General features: G+C 37.8%; 2 protein-coding genes and 1 long non-coding RNA gene across 4 annotated transcripts; 1 reads left to right on the top strand and 2 right to left on the bottom strand.

Annotated features, from left to right (window-relative positions):
- Positions 1-874: 874 nt before the first annotated feature.
- LOC131691799 (uncharacterized) lies at positions 875-3899 on the top strand. Of its 2 annotated transcripts, XR_009305856.1 has the most exons (5): positions 875-915; positions 1233-1568; positions 1626-1705; positions 1767-2470; positions 2540-3899. It is a non-coding gene; the product is annotated as an uncharacterized LOC131691799 (long non-coding RNA). The 2 variants fall into 2 exon arrangements; XR_009305855.1 differs by lacking the exon at positions 875-915 and having other exon boundaries at positions 935-1568.
- Positions 3900-6247: 2348 nt separating this feature from the next.
- Positions 6248-10607, bottom strand: LOC131691798 (uncharacterized). The gene is made up of 3 exons (XM_058978450.1): positions 10293-10607; positions 9954-10159; positions 6248-9897 (listed from the first exon to the last, which is right to left on the bottom strand). The coding sequence occupies exons 1-3, from the start codon at positions 10481-10483 to the stop codon at positions 9719-9721; spliced, it is 576 nt and encodes a 191-aa protein (XP_058834433.1). The 5' UTR covers positions 10484-10607; the 3' UTR covers positions 6248-9718.
- A 248-nt stretch (positions 10608-10855) lies between these two features.
- LOC131691797 (nurim homolog) lies at positions 10856-12204 on the bottom strand. The gene is made up of 3 exons (XM_058978449.1): positions 11780-12204; positions 11422-11726; positions 10856-11359 (listed from the first exon to the last, which is right to left on the bottom strand). Exons 1-3 carry the CDS (start codon positions 12104-12106, stop codon positions 11224-11226), a joined length of 768 nt encoding a protein of 255 aa, XP_058834432.1. The 5' UTR covers positions 12107-12204; the 3' UTR covers positions 10856-11223.
- Positions 12205-22561: the final 10357 nt, after the last annotated feature.

The raw sequence follows: 22561 nt of genomic DNA, 5'->3' as shown, positions 1-22561 counted from the left end.
AATTTAATTGCTAAATAATTTAATATAAAATCGGTAATTGTCTAATTTAGAGACTTTAGTGATAGAGGACCGATTTTAATGCGGTTTTTTGCCAAAAGGGTGTATTTCAACCTAAATAAACCAAATCCGAGAGCGGAAATGTGAAATTTTTAACCAAAGTTTGATAAACTGAACAATAGCAAGTGAGCTTATGCAGCGGAGCTAGTGTGATGCGGCTTGGCCGCATATCCGTGGCCAAGGATCCGAAGCGGCGCAAAGCCGCTGAGATTCCGTTGGACGAGGCGTTGATCCACCCGGCGCCGGAGTTATAAGCAAGCCTGTGATCCTCTCGTATGCCCGGTTCACTCGGATATAGAGCTAGTTTAAAGCCGACTGAGCGACAGCGAAATCGGACAGGGTACCAGAAAGCGATGTGACGTAGCCACATTAGTCAACCAAACACTGACCATCGCTTTTAGGTGTACTGTCCGATGCCGCTGAGGTTCCGTTGCCAACGCCACAAATGCGCTTCATGTGCAAACTGATGCATATAGGGCGCAGTTGTCAGCTCGAGTGGTGGAATCTCGCGATAAACCGGGCAAAATAATAAGAAATCTTTCATAAACTTTATCATTCGAGGTAAATATATATTGAGATGTTCCGCTAACAAATTGAATCAATTAAATTAGTAATTATATCATGCATGGTGGAAGTCGAGGGCGTGACACTCTTTTATACAAATATTTCACTTGATTTTATATTTTTTATATCCCCTTATATTTATTTATAATAGTCTATAAAGGTTATAATTGTATTCGAAGTGTTGAAAGTTCGAAAAAAATTCGAACATTCGTTACCTAGGCCGTTACCATAGTAGTCTTAGTTACGCGTGTGATTAAAAACAATGAAAGAATTGTGTCGCATCAATAAGGAAAGGTAAGTACCCAAATATTTACGCGTATAATTCTGGCTGGTTCTAATTAGTATTCGGCTGTAGCGCCACAAACGATAGTTATTATAATCGGTTGCGTCACATGAGCCGCGTGCTAACTAGAGCCAGGAAGACTTGCGGTTCATTTTCCAGCTGGTAGAGGAGGTGTCCTAATTATCACCTGCAGTGGTGATTCAGTAAAATCGTAGCCAGACACAAAAACGCATTTTTGTCAAATGCCAATCTTGTTTGCTACCAGTTTCGTACACCAAAATATCTGTTTTAACATCATGATTCAACCATCCCAACCACGATATTTCAGCGTCAATCACCAATATTTCCCAGCAGCAACAAATTAAGACCATCATCCGTCCGATCGTTCTAACGGCGGTTCTGCCAAAGGATTTGACGTTAATTAAATAACCGCTACTAGATGACCATTGGCAAACAGCACAAGCTGCAGCAGAAACCACAAACTGGAATATCATCCAGATTCCGCAGCAGCAGATACAGCAACAGCACCTTGAGGTACACACAACAGCAACAGTATACAGCACAGTTCTAAGAAGCGGGAGCATCTGAGGAATCACTGTTCAACTTGTGTATCAGCCGTAGCCAGCTAATTTTTTTAATTTCAAGAACATCAGTACCTTGATCAGTACATTTTAATGAAATAATCGTAAATATCGCGCTCAAAAATTCACATTTCTTTCAGATCGAATTGGCCACAAATCGCTCGACAGCAGCAACAGGACACCAAACACAACGGCAAGGTGCTCTGAACATTTTCTGTCAGTAAGTTTCACCCACAAAAGCTTTCTTCCGTATTGATTTGACATTTACTTCTTTCGTACAGAAACACGTTCTCCAGACAAACGGTAATCAAGGGTTGGTGGAATCGCAGATCATGCTCACGAAGAAAACTCGCAGCTCATTATTATCCCATTTTATTCCAACAGCAAAATGAAATCAATGAATATTGAAAAAAATGTAAAAGGGAGTATAGTTGTTATTGATATGGAGAAATGAGTTGAAATGATTTGAACGAGAGGTCAGAGACGATATGGTGAAAGAATGTTAGTGTAGCATTCTTTTCTAATCCTGCTTAGAAAGGTGGCCTGGAGTATGATTTTTCATGTCAGTCAGCTTGCTCGGTTTATGCTGCTTAGAAATAACGGCAAGTGAAGTGTATAAATGGATAACATGCAAGCTATTGAACCGTCTCAATTTGTGTACCTTTTTCGTGCTGAACAGTATCTTAGGGTGCTTACAGAGTGGCGGCGAGAAGCTGAGCTGGGGCTGGAACTGACATTAGAATGCGAGATGCGAGAAACCTGCTTGCTGCAAACCAAAGGGATGATGTCAGAGTGAAAGCTGAGCGGATCGGCGCCGACTGCCTTCTTTTACTCTGACGGGTTTCATTTGATATACTGCAAGCAGGTTTCTCGCATCTCGCATTTTACTGTCAGTACCAGCCCCTGCTCAGCTTCTCGCGGCCACTCTGTAAGCACCCTTACTGTTGCTGTGACAAGATGATTAGTACCTAGGACAATAGTACTGGTAATAGTAATAGGCATAGCTAACTGGACGAAACTCACTAATTTTCGTATCTTCACTTCTTTTTTTCAGTACAATGCAATTCCCAAATCAAAATGCTGGCACACTATTGGAAGTGAACAAATCCGCTGCGAAGATCAAGTATCCATTATTGTTCAGCAATGATGGTCAGTTAAGCGATTAGTGCCTTATTCGAGACTCACGAAATTTCAAGAGTGAATAAGATCTTTCCTCGCGTGCAATTTGAAAAGGGCCAATAAACTGTTTAAAGTCACTTCCACTAGAATCACGGCAGGATCCTTACAAGAATTATTGGACATTTCACACCCAATTGAACTATCCCATAAGTGTACACACTACTGCAAATGCAGGTTTACATTGTTTTATCTAGGAAGTGTCAGTACATTTGTTGTTAGATGTATAACAATCTCTGCACCTTAACCGATTTGATATATTTAGTTAATCGTGCACTTTTGCGTCAGCTACCCGGTCAGCGTGGCAAGCAGAAAGTTAGCAAAAGTTGAGCAAAGCGAAATTGATGCTGGCAGAGTTTCTGCGAGCATTTTGCGAAATTTGTACGAGAATTCTGGCAACGAATTCGCTCAAATGCAACAACCGTTTCTGACAGAAGCGGTTAAACCAACCGATGCTGCTCACTTTTATTCAGAATCGAGCCAGAAATGTACGGCTAAGATCTCTGCACGCTTCCTGCCACATCTTTGTCAGATGTTTTGCTCGATTCGTGCTAAATTCTACTAGGTAGGAATTGCCAGGATTTTTGCACAGTTTATGTCCGAGTTATTCCAGGGTTTAGCTCGGTTCCTGTCAAAATTTGCCAGAAAACGCGAGCGAAACCAAGTTCGCCCTAGCTCAACTAACCCGACAGGATACGCGCAGAAATCTGACAGGGCTGCCAAACCAAGACTTACAGAAATCTAGCAGAGCGGTCTCTGCCAGAAAATTTGCTCACTGGGTAAGTGTGCACACTTGTCTGATAGTCCGATTTGGTATGAAATGTGCAATCAAACTAAGCATGAAATTTTGTTTGCTGTGTGAATAAATATTTCTCGAGTGATTTTGGAAAAAAACCAATTATCTATCCCTATGTGAAAGACTTTGAGGGGTAATCCCGGATCAATACTAACGAAATTTTGTAATCATTATTTGAAACTACGCATGATGTGATTGCTCGCTTTATTAATAAACACCTAGTTATATCAAGTTTTGAAAATCTCGTTAATATATGCTTGTACCGTTTACTCTCGCCGTTCCCAGGAAATTCTGCCTGGTCTTTTTAATCTCGCTTAAATTTTATTGTACTAAGATTAACCCAAGTGTTTTAACCACAGAACAGACGTCCATCTTCATCATTCAACTTGTGTAAAAAACCCTGTTTCGAAGGTAGTTGGGACATCTTCGCCAGGTGTGCTACTGTGTTTTTTAGTGGCTGAGTTCAACTGAATTGACAGCGGTTATACCTCTACCCAGTCAAACCAGTCCGGATCCGGTTCGGACTTCTAAGTGGATTCTGTATGAATTCCAGCTCAAATGCATCAACCGATTGAGTCGAAATTGGTTGTTTTCTTTGAGCTAGATTCCATACTGAATCTATTCAGGATTTCAACCCGGTTCCTGAATAGATTTGACGGATAGTTGGGATAGGTTGGTTTGGCGGCGCTAGTGTTTTATCGTATATTAATTCCAATGTTTACACAAGTTTCATTAATATATTAAATAAATTTTGATCGATCATGGATGTTGTTCTGCTGAATCTAGGACTTTTTTTTCGGGCGCAAATGTTTGGTGTTGAAAGAAAACAGTACAGTAACCTTCACGTATTTTTCGGCCGCAGCTCTTCATAATAATTAACGTTAGCCTGCGTCTTGCTCCGCTGCAGCTGCTTATAAAATATGAATTCCCTTTCATCCTCTAAATCCTTGTAAAAATTGAAATATCGCACACGCCAAATGCAGCTGTAAATGTTTCCATCGCCTGGCCTCCGCGTGCTAAGCCATCGTAACAATATTTTAATCTTTTCGTACTCGCTGTGAATTTTTTCAGAAATATTTGCCGACCGGAAGCAGGTGCTCATTTTCCGGATTGAATTATGTGAATTGAAAAATTCTGAAAGAGTGGGAATATATAAAGAGTGACAATTAGTATCATTGTTGTTCGTACCTGCTGTCCCATAAGCAATTTGACCTCTATGATCGTTTCCGGATATCTTGTTTTATGGCGCAGGTATAAAGGCGTTCGATTTATGAATTTAATTTTTGAACTTCATTTCGATAATGTAAACAATGAAAAGGACAACTCGCATAAATTCACCGCACACTGAGAATAAGTTCGAAAGCAAGTTCGAAAATTCAGCTTATAAAGTTTGTAAAATTATAATGTTGCTCTATAATTCTACAAAAACATTATAATTGTATATTATTTTATAATTTATTGGAAGTGTCACGCCCCTTGGTGGAAGTCCATTTGGCATAACGGCGTTAGTAAATAGTAGCTCATAAAGGTTATGTGGTTTTGCCACTATTACCGAGGTCGAGGAACCGAAGCGGAGGTCCCTCCTCAGCAAACCTGTGATCCATTGGTATGCTTGGTTTACTGAAACATAGGGATTGACTCCTTCTTGTAAACATGAGCAACTCTTTTCCCACAATTAGGGGTTGATTGCTTCTGTGAAACATGAACAAATCCTTGAATCTGCATGCCAAATAAGTTTGCAAGGAAACTGTTGATCCACTCGTCTGCCTGGTTTACTCAAACATAAAGGTTGATTCCTTCTTTCAAAACATGAGTAATTTCTTGAATCTATATACCAAATAGATTGTTAAGCCGTGGAAATCCTACATTCTATGGTGTGTTGAAGTAGTTGCAGCTTGAAGAGAAAAAACCTAGTACGGATGTTTTACGTACACTACAACCCGGTCAAACCATTCGGAATTTGATTCGGAATCCTGAATGGAGTCAGTATGGATTCCAAATCAAATGCAACAACCGATTCTGAATCGGAATCGGTTGTTGCATTTGATTTGGAATCCATAATGACTCCATTGAGAAATCCGAACCGGTTCCGGAATGAGTTTAACTGGGAAGAGGTATTAGCAGCTAATACCTGGTCAAACCATTCGGAATTTGATTCAGAATTCTGAATGGAGTCAGTATGGATTCCAACTCAAATGCAACAAACGATTCTGAAACGGATTGAGTCGGAATTTGAGTTGGAATCCATACTCACTCCCATTCAGAAATCCGAACCGGTTCCGGAATGAGTTTAACTGGGTAAGTCTAGAAAGAACCCACGAAAGGACCTAAAACTGGAAACCCTAGTTAAATCATACAAATCAGATGATTGGATTAACTATTTCACTGGTATAGCTTTAGTGTTAATTTCTTCATAGCATTAAATATAAAAATGCATTTTAGCTTAATAAATTAAATTTTTTCGATTGACATTGTTTTTCGGGTATATGGAATTCGGGCGAATGGCATTCGGGTTTATGTTGCATTCGGGCGAATGTGTTTCGGGTTTATGTGACATTCGGGTAAATGTCATTCGGGTAAATGGCTCTCGGGCGAATGTGATAGAATCGATGTAACATGTACAGTGTGTTGTAACAAAAGAATAATTTTGATTGTGACAGTACAGTAATTTTACAATAATTTACAATAAAGTCTAATGTTTCGCTACAATCCAAAAACAATAAATTTCAACGTTTCCACAGTAAATTTTAATGTAAAATCGACGTTTACAGTAAAAAAAGGGAGTGGTATCTTAACATTAAAAATCGACTTTTTTCAATACATTTTTTTTTCACAGAAACAGCACAGAGAACAGACGTCCATCTTCAGCATTCAACTTGTGTAAAATCTCTAACGGTTTCGAAGGTAGTTTGGATATCTAAACCAGGTGCGCTACTGTCGTCATGTTTTTTTGTGGCTGAGTGCGACAGAATTGACAGCGGTTATTCCTCTACCCAGTCAAACTAGTCCGGAACCGATTTTGACTTCCAGCATGACTTCCAGCTCAAATGCGTCAACCGATAGAGCAGGAATCGGTTGTTTTCTTTGAGCTAGATTCCATGCTGAATCCATCCAGGATTTCGAACCGGTTCCGGAATCGATTTGACGGATAGTTGGGATAGGTTGGTGTGGCGGCGCTAGTGTTTTTCGTATATTAATTCAAATGTTTACACACGTTTTTTAAATATTTTTGTTCGATCATGGATGTCTGTTCTCTGTGGAAACAGTAACATGTGAATTTACTGTATCATTTTTCGCTCTACAGTAAAATTAGTTGTTAGTGTTTTATTGTAAATCTACTGCGAGAACTCTGCGTTGAACAATGGTGAAACCATAATATCTATTGTTTCATGATTATTTGTAGGGTAAATGCTATTGTGGATTTCTATCCGGGTGCAGTGCAACTAAACGCCGCGTTATCCAAAAATAGCAATATTCCGGTTGTTACTTCGGATTTATCTTTCCCGCTTTCACCCCAAGACGACTATCCAGGGAACTCGGCGACAACCATACCCAAAACACCGCAATATCAGCCTACCTAGCCATTGTGAAAAAGTGCTGATATAGAACGCATACTGAACGCAACGCAGTTGTTACAATGGAAGCCCTAATTACCTGGTAATGGTCGAGCTTTTGCTGATGCGTCTCACACTTTTGACTCCGTTGTAAGCTACTACCTACCACCATCTCTACACAACGTAGCTGATATGAAATTCTTCAAACCTCCCGCCACACTTAAAGCGAAGACTGCATATCTAGAAGACTGGCAACTCTGTCCAGAATCTGGAGACAGTAACAGCTACGCCACTTGCGGGTAGAGGTGGTACTTCCCATAGTGATGCACACACACATATACACTTTTACATTAAGCGCCCTACCTTCCTCCAATAGAGGCGCTGTAACCTCTGTCGCCTCTCGTTTGTATGAGGAGGGAAAGAGATATCAGTCTTCTTAATATGTAGTCTTCGCTTAAAGGCTAGTTTACAGTTCGGGAGATCTCTCCAAAAACTCTGCTGCTTCCTAAAAATACAAACAGTATCAAACTTGCAGCGAATTGCAAACCTTATAAAAATATTATTTTTTCTGTCGGAAACAATTTGTGTTGAATTGTTCCCGGCCGGATTTCTGTGTGGAGAGTTTTGAAATCCCGTGATGCTTCCCGCGGTTGGGTTTACACTTCAGGAAAACTATCATTTTTGTGTAGACTCATTTCCCGTCACGGGATTTGAAATCCCGAGCTCCATTTAAAATATACAGGGACCAAAATCCCGTGACACGTTTTCCGAACTGTAAACTAGCCTTAAGCCAGTGATCGTCAGTCGTTCCAATTCTGTTCGTGGGAGTGATATAAGAACCTACAAACCTGCTCCAAAAGGTAATATTGCTATGTGTCCTGCTACTAACTACCCCATAGAAAATCCTCCCGATTTTCCCACCGACTAAATCGGCTTGCGTCGGCACAATCAGCCGACTATGCCACCAATAAATCGATCGATTGTTGCACCGACCGTTTGACATGGACGTCTGCCGACGCGACAACCGATTAAATATGACCGACGAAATCTGTTGAAACCGGTCTATTTCAACCAATTAAATCGATCGATTAGTTGGGTGCTCTGCGTATTATGGACTGCTTGATATGTCACGACGGTACAACCACAGACTAACAGACATAACACTCGAAAATAATGCTTCGCCCACTTTATCGGTCATTTTAAATATATTTGTAGTTGGGACTGTGGCCACTTTTGAAATTATGGCGCCACTGACATATGAACAAGCATATGGGGGATAGACCACTAGCGAAAAATTGTTCCCAAACCTGAGGGGTAACCCACCAGCATACGTGTATTTGGGACTGTGAATAAAAGGTGGAGCTAGCGTACTGGGAAAATTGCCGGATCGATATTTTTTAAGGAAATTCCCTCATAGTGTTATGTCTGTTAGTCTGTGGTACAACTACGATCCTTAGTTTGCAGGTTAACTCGCTTGAAATAATGCTTAAGGATTTTTCACCGATTATCAAGATCAATATACCCATTGACATTACCTCATCGAGTAGTTGTGAAATGGATAAAAAGTACTCATTGTTAGAAACAAAAAATACCCATTTTTTGACAGCTCGAATAACTTCCGAAAATGGGCAATTTGAATACATAAAATGGGTAAAGATTTTTTTACCGTGAAGGGCGAACTCGGTTTTGCTCGCGTTTTCTGGCAAATTTTGACACGAACCGAGCCAAATCCTGGCATAACTCGGAAATAAACCGTGCAAAGACCCTGGAAATTCCTACCTGGTGGAATTTAGCACGAATCGAGCAAAACATCTGACAAAGATGTGGCAGGAAGCGTACAGAAATCTTGGCCGTACATTCCTGGCTGGATTCTGGCTAAAAGTGAGCAGCATCGGTTAGTTTAACCGCTTCTGTCAGAAACGGTTGTTGCATTTGAGCGAACTTTTTGTCAGAATTCTCGCACAAATCGCGCAAAATACTGGCAGAAACGCTGCCAGAATCAATTTCGCTTTGCTCAACTTTTGCTAACTTTCTGCTTGCCACGGTGACTGGGTACCTTTCAAGAAAATCAACTGTGATCGCACTAACGAACTTCCATGGGTTTTCAACAGAGTTGCTACCGTATTTGAATTTCACTTGACGTGAAATACGATTTAAACAAAGTTTTTGTCTATCCTTTAATGTAATAAGTGTAAGAAACCACATATCGGTCAAGGGGTCTGTTGGTGTAGATACAACAAATAACATACAAAGTCTGAAAGAAGTTCGCGATAACTAAAATTAATACCTATGTTTGAAAAAGGCTGCTCACTTATCATTCAGGCAAAGCCAAGATTCGTCACTAGAAACAATAATCGCAAAATATTTCTTTTCCTTACACTTGAATATTTTTAAATAGCAATTCATATTCAAAAGAAGGAAAATTCTCACAGCACGTTACTGCTACAACCGCTTACGTTTAAAAGTAGGCTAAGGGCCGATTCCTTCGCCCACACGTTATTTTTAAACCTGGTTTAACGAACCGTTAACCATTGAGACTTAAAGCATAATCTGAACGATTTATTGAGATTATTGTCATTTTGCTTGCCCTAATAGAAATGCCCATCATCGCAAGTCAGTCCCATGTCTCCATGGGACTGACTTCCGATTATAGGCAGAGAACACCGTAATCAATATTACTATTTCATTAAATTATTAGCTAAATTAACTAGGATGCTTTATGTGTAAAGTGTCGGTTAAGATTTGACATTATCGCTGTCCGCTGAAATTCTACTTCTCTGCGACAAAACCGTCCGAACAAAAATGGACATTGATATAGCACCGTTTCTTGGCAGTACGTGTCAAATTCGTTGAGGTACGAAATTTTAAAATCGCCTTTAGAGTTCACTGAAAAATACCATTATTAGAATGCTATATATTGAATTGATTGATAAAAATCTTACAGCAAAATAGCCCCAACAAAAAGCAGGTCCTATGAGTGGAAGCTACTGAATACTGACCACCTTCCAACTCGGGTAGCTTACGTACTGAGTAATGACCAACGGCAGTATTCCTTGAGTACGGCCAATGTGACAACCGTTCCGTGTATTCCACCGAATATTTCCAGTGGTCCACATTTCCATGATCAGCGATAATTTTAAAATCCAGTCTGAAACGAGTACCACGATGGAAGTGTGTTAGTACGCGGTTACTGTTATCAACCTTCTCACATTCGCAGGCAGGATGTATCGAGATGTGCATGCGTTTGCTATAAATATAAGTGATTTAAACATGCTACTCACATAGTAGGATTGAGTTTCTTCATTTTACTAAAATCCGCTATATATTCCCATACGGCTTCCGGTTTGGTCCGATGAATGATTGTATCAATCTGATACTTGTTGTATGATGATGATAGCAGATAGTATGCAACTAAGGATAAAACGGCAACAACTAACACGCGACGACGAGCCCAGCGAGGAGATGGTAACATTTTGGTCGAGTTAATTCACAAACTCGGCAGAAAATTTGGAATTCAAATTGAAATTCTGAACATCTAAATCGCCACCCGATCACTCTATGTAACGCACTACTTGCCTTTCGTTTGCTATCCAACTACTGCATGGAAGATATGTGCGTTGACTGCTCATGCCTGTAGGTGGCATACAAACAGAGAAAGAGTGAGTGAAACCAGTCATTCACATTTGTTAGCCATCTGCACACTTTTATACATTCTCTTATGCCGCGTCCATTCTACAGAATAAACAATGTTTTGTGCTTAAATCAAGTATGTATGCGTCTATGCATGAATGCGTTCAAATGAATATTTCTCGTACTCTGCTATTCTAAGAAAAAAATCTTCAACATGTTTTATATTTAGTATTATATTACTGGATTACAAAAAGAATACCATATTTGGTATTCACAGCACATACGGAAAGTTTGTAATAGTAAATGCAATAAATTAGAACCAGCGAATGAAATGACATTTCCTTTTATGTGATGCAATACATTTCGTTTTTGCCATTGCAGTACATCGATGTCGGCACTTGGGTGCTATCTGTAATCAGTCTCTTTTCTTAACTACACCGGTGTAGCAGCAGTTAAAAACGAAAACGCTATACTACCCATGATCGCATAGTTGTCCCGTTTTCTATGGAATTTCCTATCTTTGTAGTACTGATATGCGATCATGGGCAGTATACCCATGAGTTAAAAGATCACTTCTTTGCTCTATTTATCAATGCCTGCTAGCTCAATCTTCTTACGAGATAGTTGAAATTTCTGGTACTCTAAATCGGCACGATTGGTGTTCCAGGATAGGTACATATAGGTTGTCCAAATAATTGCCAAAAGAAGACGGTCCAAGCTGTATAAAAATAAACCAAATGAAACAATACTTTGATGCATTCGATATACACCCAACTTTACCTCATGCTATTGGTAATCCACAGAACGACTGATAAACCCACGAAAGAAGGATGCCGCAGTCTCTCGTAAAAGTGACGAAGCTCCCGCGATTTGTAACTCATAGGTGGGGCCAGGTCGTTAATATCGTAGTAGATTTGTTTCAAGCCAATCATTTCTGGCAAATCCATCAACAGGCTTCCTCCGTATATTACCACCCAAGATACAATGTGGGCTGACACAAATGTCCACCAGAGAGTGGGGCTTTGTTGTACATCCACATACCAAAGCTGGTAGGATTGCGTCGTTTTCCAGTTCTTCAGCAAAATCTGAAAATAAAGGTTAATGAGAATTCATCGTTACGTGATGACATCATTCGTACCAACAAACAGTATGCGGAAGCTATGTTATAGATGCTGCGCTCGGCCAGTTCCAGCCCCAGCTTGCGCCAGACGTTTTTCACAGCTTCTAATTTCATAAAACTATGCTGGATTACGAACATTATAATCCAAATGGAATTAAACAGCAGTGAAAAAAGCGTCGCTTTCATCAGTGAGCGATCGCTTAGTAAGTTTTCTAGCAGAGCATGTTTGAAATCTCGATGTACAGGTGTGGCTAGAAAAACGCCCAATTTTCCAACTGAATAAAACACCGAAATAAACGACAGCAGCGATATGATGAAACACACAATTTGACGAAAAGAGAGCATTTTAGTTGCACTTAGTGTAAAAGTTTAAAGAAAAACTCAACATAAGACTAACAGGCTTGAACAAAATGCCGTAAAAGCGTTATTATGCTGCCGATCTGCGCATAAATGGCCCACTTGAAAAGATAATTTTGTAACATGGGACAAATATGCGCATGACAGTAGTACCGTACCGGGAATATGCTGCAGCATAAGATATGTAAACAAAAATAAAGACGTTTAATATAGACCTGCGGAAGAGAACACCGAGAAAATAATTCAAATAAATTCTTAAAAAGGGTTAAAGTTTTTTGTGAACAAACTTATTTCGCTCATTATTCCGCTGTCGAGTTGAATTTCATGTAAGATACACGCAGAAGTTTATTTATGTATCGATAGCATACTTTTCTATCTGCCTCTCGTTTCTTTCTGCTGTAAATTTTATGCATTGGATATATCTTGAGCGTTTTTTCAAAAAGACATATCTGAAATGAGTTACTCTCTTTGTTTACTTTCTCATTCGATTTTTACGGCGTCACTATAACACTTTTCACTTATTTTACAGTACAGATCGAAAGACGGTGGTTTTAACTAGCATATTATGCTAAGAGTTGAGGGATAAATGATAAAGTGACAACAAAAATAAACAAAGAGAGTAATTCATTGCAGATGTTTTTTTGAAAAAAAAAAACGCTCAAGATATTCAATCTATCCACTCATTGATTGCTTACTAGAAGTATACACGCAAAAGAATTGTGCATGTTTGATTCTATAAATTATTTCTTCATTTTTAATCGATAAAAATTCTTTATTGTGAACCAAGGAATTTATTAAACCAAACTTATTTTTTTGGTTGGATCAACCAAAATATCTTTTGAATCAATCTTACAAGTTTTGTTATCTGTGCTTTTCGAAAATCGACAAAATTATTGTTTGTTCCAAACAAATCAGTGATTCTAACAAAAGCATGCAGCTAATTGATTCAAAAGGACTGAATGCATTACATCAACAGTCCTTGTTGAATTGAAGCAAATAAAAAATAAAAGTTGCTACAAAGAAGAAAACTTTCCACGTGCGTCAATGCTGGAAAAATTAGCTATTTTTAAATCAGGGAATTCAGATTTCGGTGAATTCGTATAGTGCTCAGATTTTCCTGACTCGAAGGGCGCAAGTGCAGCTTGAAAATAATCATGATGTCGCACAAAGGTTAGTGAATAAATTAAGTCGAATGCACACGGTGCGTTTTATGGTGCCTTCCTCTATTTCAGGACTCAACCAAAACACCCTTTGTGGCTTAAAAACGACAATAGCAGAACTGAAAACACGTCGCCGCACCAGAGATAAATAATACCCGTTCGAGAGGGCAGTTTCCTGTACTTCACCATCTCTGGTCCAACAGGAAGACACAGCGTATTCGTGCGCCTTCTGCAATCTTTTTGGAAAAGCCGAGACTCTGAAGCACTACATTATAGCGCATATCTGGAATAAACCACGCTCACGGCCAAAGGTACTACATAAAGGGACGGTGATTGGAATCGTATGCGCTGCATGTAATAAAATTTCATTTCATTCCAAGCAAACCTACTCCGGAACAGGTTTGGAATCCCTTATGGATTCTCGCTCAAATGCAACAAACGATTGAGTCGGAATCGGTTGTTGCCTTTGAGCTGGAACTCATAATGAATCCATTCAGAATTCCTAACCAATCCCGGAATGGGTTTGACTGGGCCATACCGCATCCATTCAGGATTCCGAAGCAGTTCCAGAATGATTTGACCGCGCAAAATTAATGCGTTTGTAGCCTGTTTTTAAAGAAAGGCCAATAAGTCAATGGCAAGTATTTACTTTGTGAGGTTCATTTGTACTGATGTTATCTGTTGTCAGCGAGTAATGGTTTGTTCTAAATTTGTCATTATGACAGTTGGCCTTTGGTTCCTATTAAAGAATAGGCATAAAAAAATTGGTTGTGCTTCAATATTTGCTATGCATTGATTCAAATATTTGTTATGTTCAAAACAATAAAAGATATTATTTGATTTAACAAAAATGTTTTTTGTATTGAACATTTGACATGCATTGATCCAAATATTTTATTAGTTTTATTCAACAAAATGAGCTCATTGATTCAACAAAGTTGTTTGTTGTTTCGATTGTTGTTATGATAAAATCAATAAAAAAAATTGTTGGTCCAACTATTTTCCATGTTTGATCCAATAAATTCTTCAGAATTATTTCAACAATTGTTTTATTTGTATAAACATGTATTTTTTATTGAACACAGAACAACTTGGCAAATTTATTATTTCAACCCTCATATTATTTGACATTAAAAATTATTTTTCTGCGTGTATACACGCAGAGAAAATGATCATATTGGAAATGATAATATTAGAACTTTGCTTCAAAGTATAAAAAATTGTTGAAACGAAAAAAATATATCCTTACTTCGAGTAACAATGAGGCCTAGTTTTAAAATATTAGCTCTAGAAACAAAAATAAAGATATTGAATTTGAAAATATAATTGTTGAATATAATTTTGTTCTTTATGCATGTTTCAATTCACACCATTTTGATGCATTGTGGCAACTGAAAAAATCAGAAATAATTTTTAGCGGTAAAGAGGAAATCTATGTTATCAAATGTAATTTCTGGTAAGTAAAGTGCATAACACAAAATGATAAAATGAGTAATTTCTTGTCTTTGGCGTTTGCTAAATCAATGTCGCCAACTATACGTCGTTCGATCTCTCTGTACTACATCTTTGATATCTAGTTTTAAGTAATGAAAAGCGAAATTATCGTCGGTTCTCACGGTAAAGATGGACAAGTCTGTCTATGCCAGGAGACATGCTGTGAACTCGAGTGATTCGTAGTTATGCTGCCTAAGCTCGACCCTCATTCGCAGAAGACAAAAGTTAAGCCTGTAGGATATTAAGCCTGTTCTAATGACGCTGCCACTTTTAGTTTTGCGTCGCTTTTGCACTTATTAGTGTTGTCAAAAACAAAGAGAGAGATTCGACTCAGTCGGGGTCTTTCATGAAATAAAATACTTTTGAGTTGTTTGAAGTATACTCAAAATTAGGTAGATTCAACTTAAATTTATGTATATTTAACTCAAGTTTGAGTATAAAAAACCTCTCAATGAGTTGTGATTTTTTGCCGTAGTTAAAGGGAAACTACCTTCACCACGGTTTACCTAATTTTACCTTATTCCACGATACCCCGAGATTGAATCAAAAGAGCTCAACTTTTGGTAGTTTTTCGTATCCGTGTATACTTTACATCCTTGCTCTTAATCGAGTACTATGGCTCTAATTTTCATAACCTTCCCTACCCAGTAATCTCTAACTAATTGGATGTCTTTAAAATGGAAAAAAAGAAAATGTTTTGTTTTTTTTAAAAGTAGCCTATTTGTAGTAATAAAAAAACTTTGTTTAAAAAAACATATGATTGATTCAAATAAATACAGTTCTGATTCACTGGTTGGACAGCACCTCTATTTAATGAATTTGATTCGTTAGTTGGACCGACTGACAGATGTCAAAAACTCTCCAAAGGAGACGTTAGTAGTGTGGTTGCATCTATTCACATCTCTAATAATTGTCAGATTGATTGTCAAAGTAAATTTGGCATAAGATTTTGACATTCAGATGCTTTTTAGTTGGACAATGGTCCAACTAGCGGAGGTCAAATTAAAAAGCGGTCCAGTTAAAAAATGTCCAACCAGCGAATCACTACTGTAAATGATTGTATCTACACAAAGTCGTTGCAAAGCTTGATTGTAGAAACAACAAACATTTGCTTTGAAGCTAACAACAAATATTTTGGATTCAAAGAAAATTGCTATTAGGCCCTGAGTCAAAAATATATTTTGTTGAATTCAAAGTGGTTTATTTTTAAATCCAATAAAAAAAATTCTGCGTGTTTGCTAGAAAATACATAAAAATCACAGCAGAATAAAAGAAACGGGAATATAACGTGGTAATAGCAAATACAAATTATACATACAATATATTATATACATATTATTATACATACAAATTATTATACAAACATATTTGTATTTGGTAATAGTATTGCACATTTCCCATTAATCTGGAATCCGCACTTTCAAAGTGCGAGTGATCAAACTGCGAGCTATCAAAACACGTGTATTTTAAGTGATAGAGATGGTACTCTCATAGACAGGCCAGTCGAAATAACCAGTCTATGAGAAGAATTTATTAGAAGAATGCTAAGTGCGCAGTGCGGTTTGAACCAGTTTTTAGTGCCACTAGCAATAACCCTGTCACCGTAGAAGGCAGAAAGTTAGCAAAAGTGGAGCAAAGCGAAATTGAAGCGTTTCTGCCAGTATTTTGCGCGATTTGTGCGAGAATTCTGACAAAAAGTTCGCTCAAATGCAACAACCGTTTCTGACAGAAGGGATTAAACTAACCGATGCTACTCACTTTTAGCCAGAATCCTGCCAGGAATGTACGGCCAAGATTTCTGTACGCTTCCGGCCACATCTTTGTCAGATGTTTTGCTCGATTCGTGCTAAATTCTACCAGGTAGGAATTGTCAGGATCTTTGCACGGTTTCACGCAAAAGAATTGTGCATGTTTGATTCTATAAATTATTTCTTCATTTTTAATCGATAAAAATTCTTTATTGTGAACCAAGGAATTTATTAAACCAAATTTATTTTTTTGGTTAGATCAACAACAACATGATTCTAACAAAAGCATGCAGCTGATTGATTCAAAAGGACTGAATGCATTACATCAACAGTCCTTGTTGAATTGAAACAAATAAAAAATAAAAGTTGCTACGAAGAAGAAAACTTTTTCCACGTGCGTCAATGCTGGAGAAATTCGCTATTTTTAAATCAGGGAATTCAGATTTCGGTAAATTCTTATAGTGCTCAGATTTTCCGGACTCGAAGGGCGCAAGTGCAGCTTGAAAATAATCATGATGTCGCACAAAGGTTAGTGAATAAATTAAGTCGAATGCACACGGTGCGTTTTATGGTGCCTTCCTCTATTCCAGGACTCAAACAAAACACCCTGTGTGGCTTAAAAACGACAATCGCAGAACTGAAAACACGTCACCGCACCAGAGATAAATAATACCCGTTCGAGAGGGCAGTTTCCTGTACTTCACCATCTCTGGTCCAACAGGAAGACACAGAGTATTCGTGCGCCTTCTACAATCTTTTTGGAAAAGCCGAGACTCTGAAGCACTACATTATAGCGCATATCTGGAATAAACCACGAGCACGGCCAAAGGTACTACATAAAGGGACGGTGATTGGAATCGTATGCGCTGCATGTAATAAAATTTCATTTCATTCCAAGCAAATCTACTCCGGAACAGGTTTGGAATCCCTTATGGATTCTCGCTCAAATGCAACAAACGATTGAGACGGAATCGGTTGTTGCCTTTGAGCTGGAACTCATAATGAATCCATTCAGAATTCCTAACCGATCCCGGAATGGGTTTGACTGGGCCATACTGCATCCATTCAGGATTCCGAAGCGGTTCCAGAATAATTTGACTGCGTAAAATTAATGCGTTTGTAGCCTGTTTTTCGAGAAAGGCCAATAAGTCAATGGCAAGTGTTTACTTTGTGAGGTTCATTTGTACTGATGTTATCTGTTGTCAGCGAGTATTGGTTTGTTCTAAATTTGTCACCATGACTAGGGTTACCAACCGTCCTTATTTTAAAGGACATGTCCTTAATTTCGATGATTTGGGAAAGTGTCCTTAATTTTACTTCAAATGTCCTTAGTTTTAGCCAAGGGTATATTTGAAATCAATCAGATTAAGTTCGTCCAAGCGAATGAAACATTTTATTCGCCATTTTAGTTGATCACTGCTCTACAGTACATTTGATTTCTAATGTTCAGATTAATGATTCAAAAGCATTGATAAAGTTTATAGATCCAAGTAATGTTTCAGACTAAAGCTTGTTTCTTATCTTGTTGAGTGTTGGCTAAAAAAATGATTTTGTCCTCTAATTCAAAGCATAAAATTTTGAAAAATTTTGAGCCGCTCTTATTTTCTAGCACAGAGTTCTATTCCTCAGGGTAGTCATCTCGGACCATTCATATTTTTGCTCTATTTAAACGACTTAAACTATTTGCTGAAGCACATGAAACTTTCGTTTGATAACGATTTCATACTATTTCACCTTATCAGGAATGTTAAAGACGCAGAATTGTAGTCCCAGTTGGATGTTTTCACCAATTGGTTCTATGCCAATAGGATGATATTAAATGCTCTCAAGTATTCGGTTCGAAAGTTAATTTCGACTACAATATTTCACAAATCGTTTTCAAAAGGGACTCGTCTATTCAAGATTTGGGAGTCTACCTAGATCCCGAACTAAACTTTAAACACCACCTTGAGTACACTACTTCGAAGGCCTCTAAGCTGCTAGGATTCATTTTTAAACTCACTAAGAACTTAACGATTTACGAATATACTTTTAGTACAATATTGTGCTGTGGTCCGTCCGTCCGCTAGAGTTACTATATTAAGAGTTAGGCGGACAGAAAAGCCGGAAAACTGGCAGCTCTTATTTCAGGAAGAAAACTCTGGCATCCCATGTAAATGTTCAATCTCTAACTTAATAATTTCATTGTCGTCGTGAGTAAGAACTTTACATGCACGAATAGAAAAACCAATTCGAAGATCTGATGATATGATTTCATACTTGTGCGAACATCTCTTCTTGTTACAGAAAAATTAAAGGGTTGTGTACAGGACACGACCACGGTGACATTAAAAATGTAGCTTTTTTCAAGAGCGTGCAAATGTATTTTATCTATCACACATATCGACTCAAGTTCTTGCTCACTCGCCTGTTTTTTATGTTACAATTTGCTATATACCCTCCCCATTAAAACATAATTTATTGAAGGTCTTTTAACGGTAATCTATTAATTAATCAAGTATCTCACTAGGTAATTGGCATTATTTGGCTAATCCATCTAGTAAAAATAGGCTGGTCTGTCCAGAAAATATATTTAAAAGAAAAGTTCCATATTTAGAACCGTGACGAGGAAGCCCACGCCCAGCAACGGAAATATACAGATTCTTCATGAAATATGAAATTTCATTTTCCATTTAAATTTTCAATAATGTATTAATGAACTTAAGTAAACAATCTTAAGGTTAAGTATTTCTTGATCGATTAGTGGTGAAAAAAATGAAATTATTTGATAAATTACATTGTTATGCAACGTTCGCACTACCAGTTAAAACGGGTTTTATGCTATCTTGGTGACATTTTCTCTTGTTACTAATTATTAAAACGTGTTATAACTCTGTAGTGTAAACATTGTATTATTAAACCAATTCTGCAGCGTTTTATGTTATATAGGTGTTTTATGTGGTAATAGGACTGACATAATTATATCTTCAGTACAGCGGTTTGTTGCATAATTTCAAACAGATATATTTTAAAATTTAAATTAGTATACCCAACCGTTCTATTTGTTGTATACTTTAAAACGCAATTAGAACTGTGTTTTAAATACATAGGGCATGACCAGTGTTACGAAATTTCAAAATCAGTTACCTATTTCTGCTCGCATTTACCGAAACCGACATTCAGATTCAACGCCTCCCTCATTCATTCACTTTCCAGCTGACTGAAATTTCATGCAGAATCGAATGCTTGAGTGCAGAGGAAATATAAATTCATTCACCAACCATAGCATTCATTTGTTATTATGTGGACAGTTTTAAGGCAGAAGTTAGCATCTTCTACATTTTCGAGCATAAGGGAACTGCGTAATCTATATTTGGTGCACTTTTGATCAATAATCCCTCTCAGAGCTAGAATAGAAATAAAATTCACTTTGCTTATGAAACCGAACATGTCCGTACCTGAAATCGCTGCGTCGGCCGAACGAATGACGATTGAAACGAACCAAAAATTTCATTCATCGCTGCGGCCGTGAATTGAATTTTGTTTTCTTTCAAGTTCAGGCAACGATGTCAATTTTTTTAAGCTCTGGGCAGGACAGATACTCTGACTGGATAAACTGGGAAAACAATTTTAAGTCCAGTAACGATTAAGACATGGCTTGAATTTGAATCGAAAAAGAACACCCGCCTAAACTGCTGCTGGGACGGTAAGTTCTGTTTCAAAATTTTCCGTTGTGTACAGTACGAAACAAAAGTGTTTGAAATTAGAAAACAAAAAGTTCTGCTGGGAATGTGATTGTTTCCGATGCAATTACTCTCAGGTTTTTTTACGCAGGGGATACAGGCCGTGCAAATGAAAACCGCCTAAATTTAAAAAAACGCGTAAATGAAAACCGCGGAAATTTCAAAATTCGCGTAAAAAATACCGCGTAATAAAACCTGAGTGTACTCCCCTATATAAAATACTACGCTGCTGAACAGTGCAATAACTACAGAAGCACGTTGTCAGATGCCTTACTGATAAAAAACATATAACCAAAATATGAAACATATGAAAACCAATAGGCTCTTTACCCTAGGCAGCTACAATGTGCCGTAAACATGGATTAACAAGTTACAACGCACACGCATGCATAAAAATAAATATATTTTATTCAAACGCAACACTCTTAAGCAGCACACACCGTATTGAATTAAATCCAAACCACCCCACCCACCCACTTTGCAAATCATTCTGTGACACCGTGCTGGTACCCGAAAAATCCGCACACGACCACCGCTGCCGAAAATGCATAGCGTCTACCGCTTATTGTAGTGCCCACACGCTGCAGCCATGATCTTACCCGTTCGACATAAGAACAAAAACTGATTCAAACGGGTACGCGTCACCTCTATTTATAAACTAACCGTATATGGTTTAGTCACATAGGTGCGAGTGTGTGCAAATGCTTACGTTGCCGAAAATCGATAGCGCTTATTGCATCGCCCGGGGACGATGTTGTTCGTATGAGACAAGAGCAACAACTGATTTAAACGGACATGCGTCGCTTCTATTTATGACTTTTCGTCTTTCATTGAGTCACTAAGCTGCCCTCTTTTGACGGCTGTGTCTGAGAAATCTGCCTCACGAATGGTAATTTTCCCGTTTTTCGTGAACTTTTTAATTTTACCAATTTCCAAAAGTCTACTTTTATTGGGGAGATATTAAATTATTACCAATATTTAAGTTAGGTGTTTCTGAATCGATTGGTGTATGAATGATTAAAATCCATCTAGTAATACCGGAGTTATAAGCGTGCAAACCTTACATAGTTTCGTTACATGGGATATAGTTTAGATTTTAGAATGACACCTAGCCCCAGATAGTGGAGTAAGACATTTTTAATGTCAAAAAATTTGGTTCTTTTCGTTTCTCTACACTCGATAACGCAAGATAAGAGTAAAATAGTTATGACCATAATCACAATACCTTTTCCATATACATTCAAAGAGAATATGTTATGTGACGTCATGCTCGATTGGCTCCGGCATTTGACATGTTAAATTGGCTCCGCTCAGTGTCTCCGCCTAACTATGAATATAGTAACTATAATTGAAGCTAGTCAGAGCAAATTTTTTCGTTTTGACCTAAAAAAGCTGTAAAACTTACTTTACCTCGATCTCCTGTCTGTACGCTGAGATGTTTCGGAACCAGTTTTCATTTCCGATTTATTGCAATCTCGAATCGACATCGACATTCGCTATCGTAGAACAAATTAAGGGTATAACAGACCCTTCATCTAGTATGTGTCGTCTTTCCAAATATCCATACAAATTTCAATGCAGATGAGCAAAATTTGTTAGCCTCGGTCACGATACAGGATGTCCTTATTTTACTCTTAGCCCATCTGGTAACCCTAACCATGACAGTTGGCATTTGGTTCCTATTAAAGAATAGGCATATTTTATATACAATAAAATTAGTTTCGCTTCAATATTTGCTATGCATTGATTCAAAAATTTGTTATGTTTAAAACATTAAAAGATATTATTTGATTTAACAAAAATGTTTTTTGTATTGAACATTTGACATGCATTGATCCAAATATTTTATTAGTTTTATTCAACAAAATGAGCTCATTGATTCAACAAAGTTGTTTGTTGTTTCGATTGTTGTTATGATAAAATCAATAAAAAAATTTGTTGGTCCAACTATTTTCCATGTTTGATCCAATAAATTCTTCAGAATTATTTCAACAATTGTTTTATTTATATAAACATGTATTTTTTATTGAACACAGAACAACGTGGTAAATTTATTATTTCAACCCTCATATTATTTGACATTAAAAAATATTTTTCTGCGTGTTATTTCCGAATTATGCCAGGGTTTTGCTCGGTTCCTGTCAAAATTTGCCATGAAATGCGAGCGAAACCGAGTTCGCCCTAGTTCAACTAACCCGACAGTATGCGCACAGAAATCTGACAGGGCTGCCAAACTAAGACTTACAGAAATCTAGCAGAACAGTCTCTGCCAGAAAATTTGTTGACTGGGTTGCTGCACTGTTTGTTTGCTGTTTCAGA

Source organism: Topomyia yanbarensis, chromosome 3 (assembly GCF_030247195.1).
Source record: "Topomyia yanbarensis strain Yona2022 chromosome 3, ASM3024719v1, whole genome shotgun sequence".
NCBI lineage: Eukaryota > Metazoa > Arthropoda > Insecta > Diptera > Culicidae > Topomyia > Topomyia yanbarensis.
This window is presented reverse-complemented; position numbering and strand designations above follow the sequence as displayed.

Excerpts from the sequence above, each read along its gene's own strand:
- LOC131691797 (XM_058978449.1), bottom strand. The coding sequence starts at position 12,106 with ATGCTCTCTTTTCGTCAAATTGTGTGTTTCATCATATCGCTGCTGTCG. Across the intron at positions 11,727-11,779 it reads CTTCCGCATACTGTTTGTTG|ATTTTGCTGAAGAACTGGAA; the intron begins GTACGAATGATG and ends CTTTATTTTCAG. Across the intron at positions 11,360-11,421 it reads TGGATTACCAATAGCATGAG|CTTGGACCGTCTTCTTTTGG; the intron begins GTAAAGTTGGGT and ends ATTTTTATACAG.
- LOC131691798 (XM_058978450.1), bottom strand. The coding sequence starts at position 10,483 with ATGTTACCATCTCCTCGCTGGGCTCGTCGTCGCGTGTTAGTTGTTGCC. Across the intron at positions 10,160-10,292 it reads AAGAAACTCAATCCTACTAT|ACTGGATTTTAAAATTATCG; the intron begins GTGAGTAGCATG and ends TACTCGTTTCAG. Across the intron at positions 9,898-9,953 it reads TTTGTTGGGGCTATTTTGCT|TGAACTCTAAAGGCGATTTT; the intron begins GTAAGATTTTTA and ends GGTATTTTTCAG.